Source organism: Nyctibius grandis, chromosome 13 (genome assembly GCF_013368605.1).
Source record: "Nyctibius grandis isolate bNycGra1 chromosome 13, bNycGra1.pri, whole genome shotgun sequence".
In the NCBI taxonomy this organism is placed as follows: Eukaryota; Metazoa; Chordata; class Aves; order Nyctibiiformes; family Nyctibiidae; genus Nyctibius; species Nyctibius grandis.
In genome coordinates this window covers 14,829,132-14,848,161 of record NC_090670.1, presented here as the reverse complement: position 1 = coordinate 14,848,161, position 19,030 = coordinate 14,829,132, and the positions used below count along the sequence as shown (strand labels likewise).

General features: G+C 40.4%; 1 protein-coding gene across 1 annotated transcript in view; it reads left to right on the top strand.

The window, feature by feature from the left end:
- IL1RAPL2 (interleukin 1 receptor accessory protein like 2) overlaps positions 1–19,030 on the top strand; it is a 376,072-nt gene that overhangs the window by 341,285 nt on the left and 15,757 nt on the right. Inside the window, exons 6-7 of the mRNA XM_068412045.1 lie at positions 8,051–8,180; positions 14,614–14,759. Coding sequence (XP_068268146.1) covers positions 8,051–8,180; positions 14,614–14,759 — 276 coding nt within the window. The remainder of the gene's footprint in view (positions 1–8,050; positions 8,181–14,613; positions 14,760–19,030) is intronic.

Genomic DNA, 19,030 nt, shown 5'->3' with positions numbered 1-19,030 from the left:
TACTTTGGCAGGGGGCAGGGGCTGGGATTTTTTTCTGGGTGTATTTTTGGAAGAAAGTTGCTCTAGGAGATTTTGCCTTGATTGATTCATTTTTGGAACATCCAATAAATTATCAGCAGCATTTCAGCCTTGTGTGTATTTTAGTTTGGTTTTTCTCTTTCTGTGAGAGCCATGGTCAATAGCCAAGCCTACAAGCAGAGCTTGCAGTGGGTCATGATTTTGTTGTTTAAATTAGAAATGGTTGGGGCTGTATGGAATGACAGCAAATGCATTGACTTGTGATCTTGGCAACAAACTGTCTAGAGGCTTAGTTGCTTTGTTTCATGTTTGGGGTTTTGCTGTTTGCTGTTAGTGTTATTTTTATGCTACTTTTTATATATGCCATTTGCTCACTTAAGTGAGACAGAAGAGCACAAATATCTTATGGCCGTGTGTTTTGTGATGTTTCAGGGCATAAGAAATAAGAGCAGAGCAAGAAAGTAAGTTAGAATTAAGATAATAAACTACAGAGGACAAAACAAGACCCAAAGATCTTTTCCTTTTTTCTTGTCAAAGTTTTTACTGGGCTCTTTCTTATTGCCAAAGACTTGTCTTAGTCAAAAAGTTCTTGTATGAGCGAAGAGCCAACTTAATGTATGTCACGTACCACTGCCATTTATTTTTCCTACACATCAATACAGCTACCAGAATATTATTATAGTGGCTGGCGTATGCTGTTCATAACACACCGCCTTACTTAGGGGAAGAGCACCTCCTTTAGTCTGTTTCTTTGTAGAAACTTGGAGAATAAAACAATCTAGTAAAAAAAAAAAAAAATATATATATATATATGTATGTGTGAGGTTTTAAATGCTCTTAAACAGATTTGAAATGTCTGGAGGCTAGTTAGGTTTGATTTCACTATGTATTTATCTTATTAAAGCAATTATTATCACTACCCAGGTTTCTTAATTTTATTTAAAATGCTTTCAGTTCATTAATTCCTGGCTGATCTTGAATTACGTAAAAGTTTGAAGGATCACATCCAGTCATGAATCTATTGGCTGCTGGAATAGAGTTTTGAAACATTGTAGGATTTTCTGTAAATTTTTTTTTTTTGATCAGAGAAAATAATTTGGTTTGAGTATGTTTTATTTTCACTGGATCCAATAATGATCAAACTAGTCAGTGAACTGCATGAGACTTTTGCCTAAATAGGGGTAACATGGTTTAGCACACAGCGAAGCTTGTATTCTGTAGAATAGCCAAGTAAAAGAGGACGAAAAAGAAGCCCAGGTAGAGTAATTAGCACTGACTTTATAAAACCTGTACTAAACAACGCATGAAACCTTTGATCAAGTAATGGTGGGAAATGGCTGGGGAAAAGTAAAGGAGGGAGGTGATGGTGTACCTGAGGTTTTTGTAGCTTTGTGTGAAATCAGTAGTGGATAAATCCGTGAAGAATTGCAGTGCCACCTTAGCAGATTACAGGAACGGATGCTGAAGACCCTGATGCTGTGAAGTGGTACTGCAGTCCCTTGATCTGTGCTGGGAGGGGACTGGGAAGCACAGGTGATCAGCTGTGCTGGGTGACAGGAGCAAAACCCAAGCATTTCTTCAGCTGCTGCCAAATGCCTCCTGACTTCTTTAGGAGGTCATCCCATTGCGATGAGCCCTAGACAGAGGGCCAGGGCTCAGCAGCTCAGCCACAGGATTTGACTCTCAGAGTACCGGAGTGGCCTCGAGTGGGCATCATTTGCTACCGTTGCCATCCTTGCATCCCCAGCACCAGCTCAGCCCAAGGTTCAGCATCAGCCAGCTGAGCCAAACCCATGGTTTGGCTTGGGCTGCACCTCTCAGTGTGCTTCTGGGTTCTGCCCGTTGTTGCTGAGCATAGGAGAAAAGCTAAGAGGTTGTCCTTGCAAGGGACATTCTCTGCAAACTAGGTAGAAGCTGCCACACACAGAGGCTGTTTTTCATGAGTCAAGGTCTGTGTTGCCCCTGGCATTTGTTTTGTGGATAAATTGCAGGCATAAGCTTTGTCTCCCATATCTTCTTATCCGAGATGTCCTTCTAAAGGAAAAGGAAATGTGTTCTTTACTTCACGGTTGTATACAATCCAGCCTGCCTTGCCAGCGGAATTTAAATCACTCTGCTGCTCTTTGGCCACTTCCTAGCACTTGTAAAGTACATTAGAACAATAATGTTCTTGTCAGTGACATGGTGATTTGCCTTGCAAACCTCACAGCCTGGAAAGTCAGATTCAATTCTGCAGGCAGCCTGTAGAATACACTTATTGAGATGTGATAAGTAACCTGCCTTTCTTGTCCTGTCTCAGCAAACTGAAGAAACGAAGCCCGTGAATTGCCTGCATAATATCTGTATGTGTCAAGAGTGGGAAGCTGCTCCTTTGCAAACACTTCTGTCAGTCTTACAGGGAAAGAGACACAGGCACCGTTATCACAGAGGAGCTACATGATGCATATGCATCGATAAGAGAGATCTGGAGTGATGGAATGATTTTTTGGTGCCAGCAATGCGCTTGTCCACCCTTCTATCTGTATACAGCACCCAGCCCTGAAAGAGTGTCACGGTTTAAAGCTGGGCTGGCGATTAAACCTGCGGCAGATGCCCTCTGTTATCCCCCCCCCCCTCCCCCCAGAGGGAAAGGGAAAGGGAAAAGGGAGAGAGACTTCTGGGTTGGAAAATTAAAACAGTTTTAATAAACTATAATAATGAAAAAAAAAGTATAATAATAATAATAGAAATAATCAAATATATACAAATATATATACAAAACCAAGATTGAGCTCCCCTGAAGTCAGCCACGTCACCACCGGCACTGCAGGGCAGGCTCCGGGAAGGCCCAGGCTGGGCCTAGCGACGGTCGAGAGCTGGATTCAGGAACGCACGGATCGGGATCGGGGGCAGCAGGAAAACAGACGGAGTCCTCCCTGGACACCGGCCATAGCAGAAAGAGCCCGAGACCCTCGTGATCCCCCCACTTTATACCGAGAATGACGTGTATGGGATGGAATACCCTCGTTGGTCAATTTTGGGTCACCTGCCCTGTCTGCTCCCCACTGCAGCTGCGAACCCCCTTCGGCTCTTCACTCGTAAGCAATGAGGAATTCAGCAGTGACCTTGGTTTCTCTCAAGAATAAGTACAGCAAGAGCCTTTCTGCACAACATCCCTACCGGTGCCTCAGTGATAACTACAAACTTCGAGCGTTATCAGTCCTGGAAGCAGACACTGTCTGCAAAAACATGCAGTTAGTTTCAGAAAATGCAGTTACTTAAAGGAGACTTAGCTGAAAGTAAAAATCACTGAAAGGAAAATCGGCCTGGTTTAGGCCAAACCAGGACAAAGAGATAAAAGCAATGATGTTACAGTCAATGGTATTAACACTCAGGTGGAGCTGAAGATGTAAATCCAGCTAGCAACATGTGCAGGATTGACTTTTGATGTTGCCTGGTACAAAAGGACTTTTAGCACTTTCAGGTAGTTCTACCACTAGCTTGGAAAGATCATCTGGTTCAGCTCAGGCTTGTTGAGAGTGGTGTTGTACCTGGCACAAAAAATTATGAAAGAGTTGGAAAAAACAGTAATGTTTGAAGCAATGGGGGAAAACAAAAAGCACCCAAGGATTCATAGACGAGTTTGGCTGTTTGATGGGGTTACTCTGGGATGATTTGCTCCAGAAGTGAAAGCCTGATTTGCTGGAAGAATAGAGCACCAGCAGAATGTGGACAACAGTGAATATGGACTCTGTGTTGCACCCTTGAATGGAAGCTAGCAAATAAGGCACTAAACACACTAAACTACTCTGCAAAACGAGTGAAAAAGAATGAATAATCAATCCGCATTTTCAAAAAAATCCCTGAAAACATGCCTTGGCATAGGCCAGATCTTATGATCTGTGAACAGCTTTTGTCGTCCGTGCTGGTCAGTCACCTAGCCTTGGCATTTAAGTTTTTAAAAGACTGAACAACTTTTAGGTATTTTAAGCTTCATTTACTTGATGCTTGGAGCATGTCTCGTTCAAGAGAGGCTGTGCTGCAGGATTTGTCATTCTCTTTCAAAGCATGTCGGACCCTCTGTAAGCACATTCAGAATCATGCCTGGCTAAATTCTTCTGCAGGCCGCTTTTCCATCCTTAGCCAGTGCTCCTACTGCCATCAGGCAGCTATTTTGCTCGAATAATTGCATTTCTGTGGAATTCTCATTTTCAGAAAAAAAAATGCTAAAATATATGGTAGCGTTCACACAGATTTATTATGAAAAGAGGTGAAAAATGTACAATAAGATTTAGCAATAAAATTCATTCCTATTGCCAGCAGTTGTGTCTTATCAGCTGGGAGTTTGCAACAAGCCTGCCTGATTGACAGAGTAGGGAAAAAAGCTAAAGCAGAGACTTCTGCTGGAACCTGAGGCTTTACTGCAACAAGGTGACCCGAGCAAAGCAGTAGATTCAGTGATGGCTACAAACAGGCTTTTCTACTTTCTTCCCTTGTTTCTTAAAACATTCTCTTAAGTGTTGATTCATTAGAAAACTCACTAATCATTTTCTCTGTTTCTCAGCAAATTATTTTATTAATTAAATTTCCAAATGAAATGTCTGTCTGATTTAAACACAAACCATTTATAAACAGAAGACTTTTAGGATACCATTCATTCTGGGAACTTTGATGTTGTTAATTAAATGATGCAAGGGGAATTTTTCTTAGTAAGAACAGTTAGTAGTGGAACTACTTAGTGTCGTGCAGAATAGCAGTAATTATAAACCGAAGTTTGGACCTTACTCAAGACGAGTTGTTGGAGCTACAAACTGCCTGTTAGTTCCTTCTGCCTGGAACTGTGACTCGGTGTGATACCACGTGGCTCGAAGCCAGCCCCAAAATCAGGACCTGCAAAGGGCACTTTCTGTGCTTAGTGCCTGTTTCTCCCCATATTCAAGGGTACATTTAGGAACCAGGGAATACAGCTGCAGTTTTAGGATCTCAGTACTTGGGGAGGAAATGCAGTGAGACATGCCATGTTCTTTTCTGGATGGGAATTGGTTGGAGTTCCCTGAAAACCAGTAGTAACAGGTTGCTGCTGTGGACAGCTGTTCTTACTGTAGCAGGAAAGGGGAAACATCCCTTCCTTTCCTTATGGAGGCTTATTTGAGGAGGTGAAGTATTTCTGCAAGGAGGAGCCAATGTTACCTTTTCTGATTTTCTCCTGCTTCCAGAGTCACAAAGGAGTGATGAGAGTTATAAACCAGAAGCTGCTTCAGAGAGCTACAGAAGAGCGAGATGTCCTTACCAGCTTGAGGAGTAGAACAGTGTGTGAGAGTTAGGGTTTGGACGGGACCTTGAGGTGTCATCAAGCCCCAAGCTCTTTCCACCCCAGGACAGATCAACTCAACCCAAACATACATCATTCTGCTACTGAGATAAAAATCAGTTGTTCCACGAGAAACAGTTGCTTATACCTCCCTCTGATCAGTGATGGATTTGCAGATGAGATGGACCATGGGTTTTTTCAAGTGTGGCCAGTCCCAGACTTTGAGCTGAAAATACTAATTCACTCTGAAGTTTGCCATTGATAGTATTAGTTTATTCTGTTGGTTTTCCCTGGTGGCAAAGCTGGGAAATAGATCTGCCTGGGCATGTTCAGAGCGTGCAGGCTGCCACAGCAAAGGCTACTGAAGCTTTATATTGGGTTTGTTTATTACAGAAGCTGTGTATCAACAGCTAGTTTTTTCAGGTTTTCCTCTTTGTATGGAAAACTTCTTATTTCTTCTGACTAGATGTATTACTTCAGGATATTTAGTCTGCATGTATAGAAATCTTAGACTCACCTTGGAATATTTTCATTTCTTCAAGGTTTGTTTTTTTAAGTACAAATCTGCTGGTTTGAGGGAAAGCACACCCTGTAATATATTTTGCCTGTAGCTCTCAATGCCCAGCGTGGCGTCCCAAGGAAAGGGCATATACTGTCAATGCTGATAGGCCATGTCTAGGCCTTTTCTTTTTCACATTGCTACAATTGTCTTTTTCCATTAAAATCAAGCATGGACTGAGCAGCCACATGCTAGGAATCACTAAGTGGTATTTAAATAGATGCGTGTCATGACTCTGAGGCAAGCAGCACAAAAGACCTCACACCGCACAGGCATTCAGCATGTCAGGAAAATGTGAGAGGGATATAGCCAGAGGCTCCAGTTCTCCCCTCTACCCATGGAGGGCACGCAGCACCCTGCAGGGCTGGGTGAACGGGTTAGGAGCATAAGGAAACAAACTGCTCCGATATTGTCTTGTAGTGCAGTTAAGTGTCTGCCTAGATGTGTTTCTGGCTCTTCATTAGCTAATGAAGTTTGGAACTTCCTTATGATGGTGGTCAATGTTGCGGGATATACAAGTAACTGAATATCCACCCCTTCCTATATTTTGGACGTTTGAGCTGGTTGTATACAATCTGTCAGCATCAGCACATGTTCAGTGGCCAGCTGTGGTACCAGAGTTCATAGTGAATATGGAGATAATGAAAGATTCTGTAAATCATTTTCAGGATAAACATTTTCCATTTTTGTCTTTTGCTATTTGAGAAACAGAGACTGAAGTGCAGTCTTTAAACCTTTTCTTGCTGTATCCTAATGTTTCAAAAGGGCTAATCAGACTCTTTTGACGTGTCTTAAATTGGGCACTGAAATAATGGATAGACAAGTGCAAGTAGTTGACTTAGGACAGCTCTATGGGGGTTTAGGCAAAGATGCTTTAACACACAGCTCTGATGTGCTCTGAGTATGCACACAGTGAGTTATCACTGCTGAGCAGACAAGAGGTAACTGATTAAGGCACGGTAAGTCAATCAGGCGAAACCATTAGCCCACGCTAGACAAGTGATGTGCCCCAAATGACTAGCCCTTTTGGAAAAGTGTAGACCTGTTCTATTCCAGCGTCAAAAGAGTCTTCTGCTGGCACTGAGAATGGCTGGCATAATAAAACATTTCTTCCAAATAAAGTAAAATGCATTATTTGGACTTTCCATGCTTGATCCAAGCCCTGGAAGATTCAGCAGGAGTCTCCATTGACATTAAATGAGGTCTCTCCTCCATGTAAGTTGGTGACTCTGCAGAAGCTTTGTAACCTGGACCACCTATGCTGGGTAAAACAGGCAAAGAGAAGTGGGCGCAGCAGCTGTATTTCCATGCTAAGGGAATGGGCATGCTTCTCCTGAATTTCCTTGGCTTGTTTGGGGTTTTTTTGTTCTTTTTTTTTTTTGTCTTCTGCAGGCAGACGACCATCTGTCCTGGCAGTGTAAGCACAACCCTGGACTAGCTAGCACAGCTAAAGCTGTAGCCAAACAAAAACCTATCTAAATGCTGAATTCTTGGAGAGAAAAGAACTCTAATTAGTTTCCAAGTTTTATTTTCTTTCTTTTGGAAGTATTTTTGCAGAGCTGAAAGGGAGAGTTCTTTACTCTATTGCTTGAGTAATGCTTTGAAGTTTGGTCCTTTGCCAAAAGCCTGTTAAGAGTAACATGAGAGTTGTTGGTGCTTGCTGGCATCATGTATTACTTGGGGATCTTTAAGAGCTCTCTGAACAGCTTACCAAGACTTCATTAACATTTGATTTCTATCTAAGTGAGGAAGAAATTATTACTGTGTCTTTTTTTATGGGTGGATAGGCAGCAGTAAGCAAGTTCAGTGATTTACCTGCCTCTTAGGGCACACTCCCCAGTCCTGGGAGAGATCCCAGGAGTGTGACAAAGAAGTCATCTCTTTCTTTTTAACAACCAATCTGACATCACGTTATGTTGCCACCATTTGCATACCTTCTCATTGTTCATGTAGTATCTTTATGGGAAAAATGAAATGATGGATAACCTCAGAGTTTTATTTCACAGCTGTTTCCTGTAGATGCAAATCAACATCGCTCTTTTTCCTATGGTTTATTGTTATTCCTTCTTTTTTTTCCCCTCCAATTTTAAAGGTTTATCTGAGGTGTTGAGATTTCTCATAAGCATTCTCTCACTAGTAGATATGACAAAGTGTCTAACCCTCTCTTTTCTGCTTGTCCTCAGGAAACCCGCTGACTGTGGCCTGCAAAGCTTTCTTTGGATTCAGTGGAGAATCGGGCCCCATGATCTACTGGATGAAAGGGGAAAAATTCATAGAAGAATTAGAAGGTCACATCAGAGAAGGCGAAGTCAGGTACTTTTTGGAGTATTTACTGTTAAAAACATGATATATCCCAAAAGCCTCTTGGGTTTTTTTAAACGGGTTTTTAATTGGAAGTGGAAATAGTTTTCTGTCTAAAATGTGATGAATGACTTGGAACCAGGGCAGTGTGAGTTGCTCCCTCTCCTTTCTAGCGAATAATCTCTAAAGACATAGTAGCTATCTATGTGCCTGAAAATCTGTTATCAAGTTCCCCTGATGACAGCTGAGGTGTCTGAGTGTTCTGGAGGTTGATTTTAGCCTTGTGTGGAAATGATGCTGTCCACTGCAGCCGCCCCTTGTGGTGGTCCTTGGCAAGATGACATTCATTTCAGCATCAGTGTTAATTTTAAAGCTGAATGGTCTCCTGACAAAGTCATCATACTTTTTTTCTTCTACTGAATGTGTTGTCTGCCTGTGATATAGCTCTCAGTATGCCTTAACCAGGGCTTTTGAAGCATTTGTTCCTCCATGCTTAACACTTAAGGGAGAGAAGGAAATCACTGTGTGAGGATGTCCAATATCCAACTTGTGCTTGCCTTCTTCCAGAAGCTGGTTATCATTTGCTGTACCAGTTGTAAAGAAAACAAGCTCTTGTATCCCCATGAACTTTCATGGACTTTGCACCTAACAGCATCTTCTTGTCTTCCTTGTTTAATAATTACCTGATTAGTAGCTCTTTGAGCAAAGACTAAGCTATGGTTATGGACAAGGTGGTCTCAGCTCCTACAGACACAATGAATATAGATTATAAAGAAGGACAAGGTCTTTACACCTTCCATTGCACATTTTTTGGTGTCATTTCTGAGTTTGTTTCTTGTAAAAGTGATTTTGGAGAGCAGGTAGAGAGAGGCATTCCTTTACTTTATTACTTGATCAATAATTTGAAGTTTAGCCATTTAGCCAGTAGTTATTAAGATAGACTAAAATAACTGACCTAACATTGCGCCTTAATCACGTACAGATGGAATTTATCATATATTGCCAGAATGGCTTTAAGTGTACAATACTCTCTTGGGCTTCTGACCACAAGATACAATTATTGGAAACTTCTGCCATTGCAAGTAATCAGCATTTAATGACATTGTGTCCTCTCTGGCTTATATATATGAACAGGATGATTTTGGTCATGTTCTTCCTCTGCACCAGAAGGACAATTTGAGGTTTGTATTTAAAGAGCTCTTCAGCTCTAGCGCAGTTCAAAACTTTTCATTTATGTACAATTGCTAGTGAAATTGAGTTTGAAAAAGCTGTATTTGTCCTTCATTGTGTGATCTCATTACACATTTATGTTTCAAATTAATTTGGTAACAACTGCCTTTTCTCACTCCATTAAAACGCTTTGACTCAGTTTACAGACCCGTCACAATTCAGTGAATCTTCTTTTCAACAAAGCTACTTATCACATAACTAATCTCCTGTGCATCACAGCCAGCATTAAAAACATGGCATTTACCAAAACCTACTGCATCATTATCAGCAGTGCCACAGTCCATCCTTTTTTTCATTTGGAAGTAGCTACGGCAACTGCAGTAGTAACTTTTTGCAAATTACTTTTTCACAGTAATTTTTCACAACTCTTGTTTATGCGCCCCATTACAGGTGTGCTGCTTCAGGGGAACTGTGCAGCTTCAGGGAAACTGTTCTGTCAGTGCCCTGAGCCAGCCCACATCTTCCACCCAGTCGTATTTATTGATGTATTTCAAAAAATGTCATGTATGTTTCAAATTTGATGAGCCATGGTGAACTTGCTGGTTAAACACTTTTCGCATCAGTTTTTGCTTCTATGTGGTATTATCAGCATGTTTCTATTAACGTTGAGCAACTACAAGTCATTGGGAATTGTTACAACCAGGCCAAAATATTCCATGGGTTATTCCTTTGGCAAATACCTGACATTTTAACTGTGCATCCCCTATCTTAAATTAGTTCACAAACTTAGTAGAACTCTGAACTTTTGGTCCTGTCCTTACCCTGGACTGTACCCATATCCATTATGTCGCTGGATTTGCTGTATATGATGAGAGTTCACGTTTGCAGTGTAGGAGTACAAAACATCCATCCCTAGTTTGCATCCTCTAGCGTGCATAGTTACCAGTCAATTAGGCTTTTATGAAAGCACTGAAATAAGGGTGCCCATGACTTGAGCATTTCTGTTAAAATCAAACCCGTTAAACTGTTTTTTTGGTAAGCAGACTTCACCATGAGTAATATATGCATAGCTCTGGGCTTCTTGTTATTTATTAGACCTTGTTACAGAGCCTCGAAATAAAAAGTAACTAATCAACATTGCAGGACTCAGAGGTGATGACTCCCTCTCTAACCTGCCTCCTTGCCTTCCCTTGAATTAAGATCCCCAAATGTTAGACATGCATAGGGGGAAAAGAAGAGACTTTGCTTGCCAGGTGGCTTTTTCACAGCTGTAATAAAAATGTCATGTAAACTGAACCAGGGCAATTAAAGAAGGAATCAGAGTCTTTAAGCCTGCCTGCAGAGCTGTCAGTCGTACTTAATTATCAAAGGAGCCCACAGCAAATTGCAACATGGTCTATTTGCCACAGCAAAGAAGTATTTTCAGGCATAAATCTTGCTCTCCTAGCCACCTATGAGTTGCTTCTTTTTCTTCTTCAGGCAATACTGCAGAACAGTTTGCAGGTACTTCAGAATGCTCAACATGTAGAGCATGTTTGTCCTTTTTTTTCTCCCCTCTTCTCCATTTTTGAAGTGGTACCACCTCCTTAGAGCACAGGATCAAGCAATTCCAAAATGCCAAAAGTCAAGCAGACAAGGCAGAAGGCCGGCCTGGTTGAGCAGGGATCTCCTTCTTGAACTAAGGCAAAAGAAGTAGTCTAACTTGTTCTAGAGGCATGAAAAGAAGCGAATGGAGACATTTTGAACTGCAGCCTTATTTCTTCATGCTTATTAATTTAACATTCTGCCTTTTCACTCACAGAAGTCAACTGATGGGTGCAAAATGCTCAGACAAGATGAGGCTGTTGTATCCTGTTAGGAGAGGATGCTGAGGGAGGGAGGCAGAATTACCGTCACCGCCTGGCTAATGTGCTGGGTACTTTGCAGAGAAGTACGGAAATGACAGCCCTCTCCTGAAAAGCTTGTACTATTCAAGAAGACAATTTCTGGGCAGAGAATGAGAAACATGATGCAGGAAAGTGAGAGGGAAGAGTGCTGTGCCATGTTGTTAATTGGACTACTTTTCTTTGGAGAGGTACTTATGTACACACAGATCTGTCCTTTCATCTACAGATTATTGTTAAGCAATAGAAAGAAGTGACTAGAGTTCGTATCTCTGTTCACAGTTCAGATCCTCAACTACATGAAGAGTAAAAGTTTCCTTTTTGATAAGTCCCAACTTGCATGCAGGTTAGTAAAGGTTTAGAATTAATGCCTTGAGCTTGTAAAGAGACCCAGCTGAAGCTTTCTTATGGCCTTTACGTCTGTGATCATACAAAGCCTGAAAATTTTAGGAAAATGTGGTTTCAAAGGAAAAGTATTTTAACTTCAGATTCAACTTAGTGCATAAATGCATTGGAAAAATATGACAAAAGATTTGAAAAATCCAAAACAATGGATGTTTTTTAAAGAAAATATTTGTATCCTGAAGAGACACGTTTGGTTTTAATTTGTATTTTCTTAAATGAAAAATAATCAGTAGATAAAATGTTTTGTTTCAGATGAAATAAAATGCTTCAGCTTAAACAAAAAGAAAGCAAGCTTGAACAAAAAGCAAGCAGTGGGTATTTTTTTTTACTTCATCCGCCTCTCCTCTCCCTCCATCCTGAGTTGTCAAGCACCATTGATTTACCTACATATTAAATGGTGTAATTACTCTTACAGTTTGTTCATCAAACCAGAAAAAAAGAGCCATTATTTTCTCAACTTGTGGGAGCTGGCCTGTGTTGGCTGTGTGGCTGGTGAAGTTTCGCCCAACTCAGATAGGGACAGAGCTTCATCTTCTGGGTGTGCAGCAAATGCTGGTGCAGCTTTAACGTCTTACTTCTTGATACTGTATTCCTTTTCTTCCCCAGAAATATTGTGCTCAATGTGCGTTCTCTGAACCAACTACAAAATGCAATAATTAAAGGCTGCATACATATTAAAAAAATGTAGGTGACCAACTGTGTATTTCTGTGGCGATAATGAATCGTTAGCTGTCGAGTACTGGTTAAAAGAAAAAAAGAGGAAAAAAAATAACAGGAATGAAAGTTTTAACATCACTAAGAGCTTTCTGCACTTTGCTGCCAGCATAATGTTTAAGTGTCTGTCAGCATTTTCATCTTAGATCCCATTCTAAAGAGTTCTCTTCCTAAAGATTGCAATTAGCATGAAAATAAGTGAAAAAAATTTCTCAGTCCAAATGCATATTCTTTTTTATGAAAGCTCCTTTTTAGCTGATCATGTATTATTTGAATTTATGTTAAGGGTTGATTATTTTATTTTAAATAGATTCAGAATAATAGTTTATTTTACCTTAATTGTAATCTGTCTCCATTTTTTTCTATGTAAAATATGCTGATTAGAGTAAATACAAGACAATCTGGACGTTCACAAAGTGCTCCAGATTAGTGTCTCAGATACCTTCTCTGTTAATGATTTTATTTGTTCCTTGCCACATGATTTGTAGGCCAAAAGTTGTGAAGCATATTGTTTACCAACAGAGAAGTAAGATTTTCCTGAGTTTAAAATATTTTGCTATATATACATGTGGAATATTAATAGGTAAATGAGAATTGATTTATCTGACCCCAAATGATTTAGACTGGATTTGAGTCTGCAAACAGATTAGGCTCTCGTGGGAGGTTTCTGGCCAGAAATGATACAAATTCAGCCTTTCTTGCATTCTTTTCAGCACTTGGACTTAGGGACAGAATAAAAAAAAAATGCAAAAATATACAATAAATGAGAGTGAATTTGCAAAAAAAGGTGCAATTTCCAAATGCAACACACATGCCTGTGTTAAACTAATGTTTTTCTACTTGCTTTTTTGCAAGTTATACAGCCATAGTGAAAGGCTGAATTGTTGTGAATGCTCTGGTATGTCTTCTGAGTTCTGTCAGATCACACAAGCCTTTAAAGGCTATGTGCTGTATGAAATCTTACTGTAAATAAGTGGTTTGTAGCAGTCAGGCTTGCATTTTTTATTGTCTAGTGCAATGCCCTCATACTTCACTTCCAATTTGTTTTCAAATTTGGAGTTCCATGTTTGTTATATGAAATTATGTACCTAAGAAAATGTGCGAGCACATTGGAAACCCTAAAGACACTTTGGTTTGTAATAGAGAAGTTTCGGGTTTGTTGTTATTGAAAAATTTTAAGGTTTCCAGAAGCAGTTTCCCTCCAGCGCAAACAGTGCTCTGGTTAATTACTTTGTGCCCAGTCACCTCCCATCAGTCTCAAGAGAAAATATTCCTTTTTTGGTGAACCTGGATCTTATTTATACCTTTACCTCTTAGTGCCATACACTGTCTTTTCAGAGCAAAGACTCACTGAAGTCCTACGTGCAATGGCGAGTTCACAGGCAACCAAGGGCATCATGCATTTTATGTTTACCCCCTTTCACATTATGCAGCAGTACGCTAACAGGATCAAATGAATCTGGTAGATTTTATTTGACATTACATTTCCTTGTTCAAAGGACCAGTAACTTTTTCTTGAGCAACTGATAAGAAGCCTTTTGAGAGAATAGGGCATTGTATTTTTAGACTTAGTGTCAGCATCAGAAAACACTTGCATTTACTTTGCATTCTTTTTAATGTTCACATTAGAACAATGACATGAAAAGACTCTACCTCTGGCCTGAAAGTCTGCTAGAACTTTCTGTTCCCTTTGTGGGGCTTTTGCGTGTCTCCTCTGTCCTCTCAAAGGAGCAGAGCGCTCTTGTTCTTGACACTGTTCCCTTTTAAAGTCAGAATCTAGTTCCAAAAAATAGATGAAAATTCCACAGAGTAGCTCCTTTCATTGGTTTTCCAGACTGTATTAAAATGTATTACAATACCCAGGCTGTAAAATATTGCCTTATAATTTGCTCAGCGATAGCTTCGTAGTGCATATTTACTTCTCTGGAAAGTAAGTATTTATTGCTTCGTTTAAAAGAAACATTGTTTTTAGCATTTAACTATGATGGAGCTGAGGTAAAAAAGCCCCTTGAAACCATTGCACTCGTAGCCACCCTTCTGGCACTTGATTCAGCTCCTCACTACAGACGTGGCGGGAGAAAAAGGCTTTTGGTTGTCATGAAAGATGCCTCTGTGGAGTCTCTTTCAGGCAACTCGAGTGTCCTTCTAAGTCTTTCTCCAGGAGTGAAGGAGGCCAGGAACACTATATATCTTGTGCTGAGGAACCATGGTTCTTTTGGGAATCTTCCACCCGTATTAATTCAGTTAAGTGAAGGCTGTATCCTTCCTTTCAGACTCCTCAGAGAACATCTTGGAGAAAAAGAAGTTGAATTGACATTGATTTTTGATGCTGTAGAGGAGGCAGACCTGGCTAACTATACATGTCATGTGGAAAACAGAAATGGACGGAGACATGCCAGTGTTCTTCTGCGCAAGAAAGGTAATTCTCTTTATTTAATTATCTGTACTCCTCCTGCCTCAGCAGCAACAGCAGGTCAGCCAGTAGTAAAGGTCCTGCTGACCTCTCTGAGCCAGGCTGGACTCCTGTGTGCCTACTTGGAGGTGAAGTATGTTTGTGTTATGGCTTCTATTGCTTCGGTTTACCATTTGTGAAAAAAATTTGTGAATTGTTCTTTGGTCTCTAGTGAATCAGCCTTGCAGGTGATGCACTTGCCTGGAATACAGTCACCCATAAAGCACCAATATAAGTAGTGGAAGTATTTTGGTTTAAACAGCCTATGAATTTGTCCTTGATTTGACTGACTAGACCAGAGGTAATTGTATGATGGAGTTAAAATGTGCGTTTCGTAGAATAGATACCTCAGCAGTGAGGTCAGATGTTCTCGTATTTCTCCGCTTCCTGGCTTTGCTGTTTAAATTGAAAGCTTTACACAGTTGCCGTGCGTTTTGGTTTCTAACTGCATTGGGAATGAAAACATTGCAACGGGAGCTACAAATCAATGGAGCATTACCCCATCGTGGTTGCTTTGCTTGGTACTGTACCTGGAACTGGGAATACCACTACTGACAAGTTCTCTGTAGCAGAAAGGAAAAGATTTGGGTTTGAACATTCCAAATGAAACAGTGCTCCTCTGCTCTGCTGTTTGTAGAAGTCATTATTGTAGGGAGTGTAACAGTATCTCATTACAGTTCTTACGCTGCTTGTTCAATCACCTCTACCATTCATAAGTAGGGTGACATTTAAATTTGGTGGTGATCTCTCTAAGATACAGTGTGTTAGGTAGTACAAAAGCTGTAAGACAGTAACTGTTGGGAAAACAAAGGAAGGTTACACACTCAGGACAAAGACGTAATGTGAAACCACAGAGCTGTCAGCACAGGAGATTGACTAAAGAGTTAATACATTGTCCAGATCCCTGCCATTATTGTTGGCTGTAAATTAATTTACTAAAATAGGAGGAGAAGAAATGTTTTCACGAGGCACACCTGCAAGTGCTGTTCCAGTCCTTTCAGACCACTAAGGCAAAGGATGTGCTTCTCAGCAGATTGTGCACTGCAGTGTTAGTGTCAGTTAAAAAAGCCAGTGCTCTCCATCATCACAGTCACAGCAAGATCACACAAAAGTGTCACCATTTGGAGAAGGTTTAAATATACTATTAGTACCTGAGCATGCTGCAGATTGACCTCTGAGCCTAGGGCAGACATCACCATGGGACAAATGAACTAGGAACCAGGTGGAAGACCAGGAAGACCAGCCAAGGTCTCTGAATGGGGCACTGCAGTTCTGGAAAACATCCATAGTCATCGGTTCACCTAAAGGCATGCTGGATGCTAAGTGCTGTGTTTCATGGCTATAATCTGTATAAAATGAAAGGTGAGGGAGGAGTGGTATTGAGACAAAAAAGGGCTACTAGGGAGAGGAAACTTTGGGGTCAATGGTGTCTTTTTTTGCTATTCTTTCATGTAACCCACAGGTTATATATGTGAAAGTACACTATGCTGTCCTGTCAAAATCAGGTGAATCAAATCCTACTTACACAGTTTCCTCTATATGTGAGAGTTTTATGTCCTCCCAGAAAGAAGGGCATAACACAGGTTATATTTTACACTAAGGGATAAAGATAAAACACATTACGGAAGGTGCAAACCACTCTGAGAAACAAGGGCCCACAGTTGTGGTGTGGAACACACACAAATGTATATTCAACATCTAAACTGACAGGACGTCACAACTTTAATTAAGGAATCTGGTCATCGTGATGAAGGATTAGCCTCTGCAGTGCAAAAAGCGTTCTACCTCTCCATCCACTGAACCTCATAAATATACAACCGATAGTAAGTATATCTATGTTGACACTGTTAAATGTTCAGCTGTGTTACATATATTAGAATAACAAGCTAGACTTATTTATAACAAGAAAATGCAGATATTTCAGAGCTCTGCTGAAATTATGGAAGAAGCACTGCTGAATACATAATTGGGAGGTGGAAAGGATCACTTCTCAGCTACTATTTCATTTGTCTCTGCACTGTGGCTGTAGAAAGCTTATATTCCCCTCAGGCATTCTCAGTAGTTGATTTTCAAGCTATTAAAGTGTCATTTAAAATAACCACAGTATTTTCACTGTGTCCTTTGACTGCCTGTGCCATTGCCCTGTTTATTGTTTATTGAGTTCTTACAAATACTTGACCAAACTTTTCCTTTCTGCAACTTGATAACCATTGCTTCTTATCCTAGCTTTCTCCAGCTTGGATTTGACGGTAGAGTATTCATGAGCCAGGAAATACTACTGTATTTACTGACCTGTGACAAGATTTAGGGCAGGACTGGTAGAAAGCTGTTGACCAGCATCCTTTGTGCACGTCAAAGAAGGGATCGTGGATTCCTATTGTCATGTTCTGCAGCTTTCCAGATGCTGAGGCACTTGGGAAAGGTGAAGAGGAAGCACAGATCTCTCAGCCAGAGAAATCCCCCTCCCTCCAAAGTCTTAGCTGCTAAGGGCTGCGTTACCCCTGTTCGGCAAGAGGTGCTTGTAGCTCTGTTTTGTCTCCAGGTTGTCACAGTTCTGTAGGTTTTGCTTGCCCTCTGCTCAAAAGTGTGATTGCAGCACATCAGGTATACACAAGCTAGCATAAGTCATGAGTCCTGCTAAACTAGGAAGGCTTGGATAAAAAAACAGGAATAAACCCCAAATCCAAGTTATAGCTGTAGTTGTAAGAGTTTCTAGAGTTAGTTCTTGTTTTGACATCAGGTGGTTATTTTTAAGCACGTACTTTTCTTTGAGGAAGAAAAAGGAACTGTTCAAATATTTAAGGTAAAATATGTTAAAGTCTTTTCCTGTATTAATGGTATGGTTCTCACAAATGCTTTCGGACAATACAGGAGTGCTGTCTGTACAGCACCAGTGTACTGACAGCCCCAGAGCATGCGTCATCATTTAGGATTTTTTTTATTATTATTTTTTTGACTGATAAAGAACCAAATCCAGTTTCAAACACCCAAAGCTACTAATGTAAAGACAGAATCAGGCATGCTCCTGAGACCTGACTACCACTGCCTGCTATCACATTCTTCTTTACTGACTTAATTCAAGACCACATTGTTACTTGCTTTCAGGTAGTTCAAAAATAAATTCTGGACAATCCTGGGTTTGCTTTTCTTTTTTTTCTCCATGCTGTCCTAGCATGTTTGGTGCTCAAATTGCATGGAAACACAATATACACCCACTTGTCCCTTAGTTATGGAAATAGTTCAGGATTCCCTTCAAATGAATTTGAAAACAATCCAGTATTTTAGTGATTGAAGTCTTCATACTCCATAATATAACTATCCTGAAATATGAATAACTTGTCAGGAACTGCAGACTAACCTCAAGCTGTGCTTTTAGTGGAAAGAAGCAGTGAATTTAGATGAAAGTAAATATTATAATGATGTTTGCTCACCATTTATTTCAAGAAGATTGCCTTTATTCAAGACATGCAGGAAACTAATTTTTTAGGGGTTTTTCATACTGATATAGTACTAAATGATAAGGAACCTTCTAAAATATATTTGTTTCTCATTTATTGGGTGTTTACGAGACTTTTAGTATTTTAAAGACCATAATCCTCTATGATATGTTGTGGCCAAATTATTTTACATTAGAGACTATCAGAATGTTATTATTTACTAATTTTCAGTCACTATTATAGCACAAAGTCCAGATTCAACTCCTTTCCTAATGTTGGGTGTGCTGCCTTCCCTAATGACCACAGTGAGAACCACTTGAGAAGTAAGGCATTAATGAGAGGCAGAGACCAAGAGCTGAAGTAGGCAAGAAAACTGAACATTCTGGGGTTTTCTCCATTGCCTCCACCTTGGAATGGAGATAAGGAGCCCAAAAGCCTTGGCTTTCTGCCTCCTTATATCTGGACTCCAGGAGAGTTTATGGGGCAGTAGGGAAAATACAGGACAGATCGATTCTGCCTTATGAGCTGGATTTTGTGTTTTTGCTCGATACCTTGCCATTCCCCCAGCAAGTGAACACAAGTCTGTGCTCCTTTGTGGGCTGCAGGTCAATGCTCAGCATATTTCCTTCCAACCTGGCAGCTTTGCCATCATCTCACTTTCCTAGCAAAAAAGATTCAGTCAACAAAAAAAAAAAATTAAGGTTTTCCCTGAAAAGTGATTTTAACCAACTCTGTTCTTCATTTGACCAGATTTATCCCCAGAGCATAAGCTAACTTTATCATGCAGTGTTATAAAAGTCC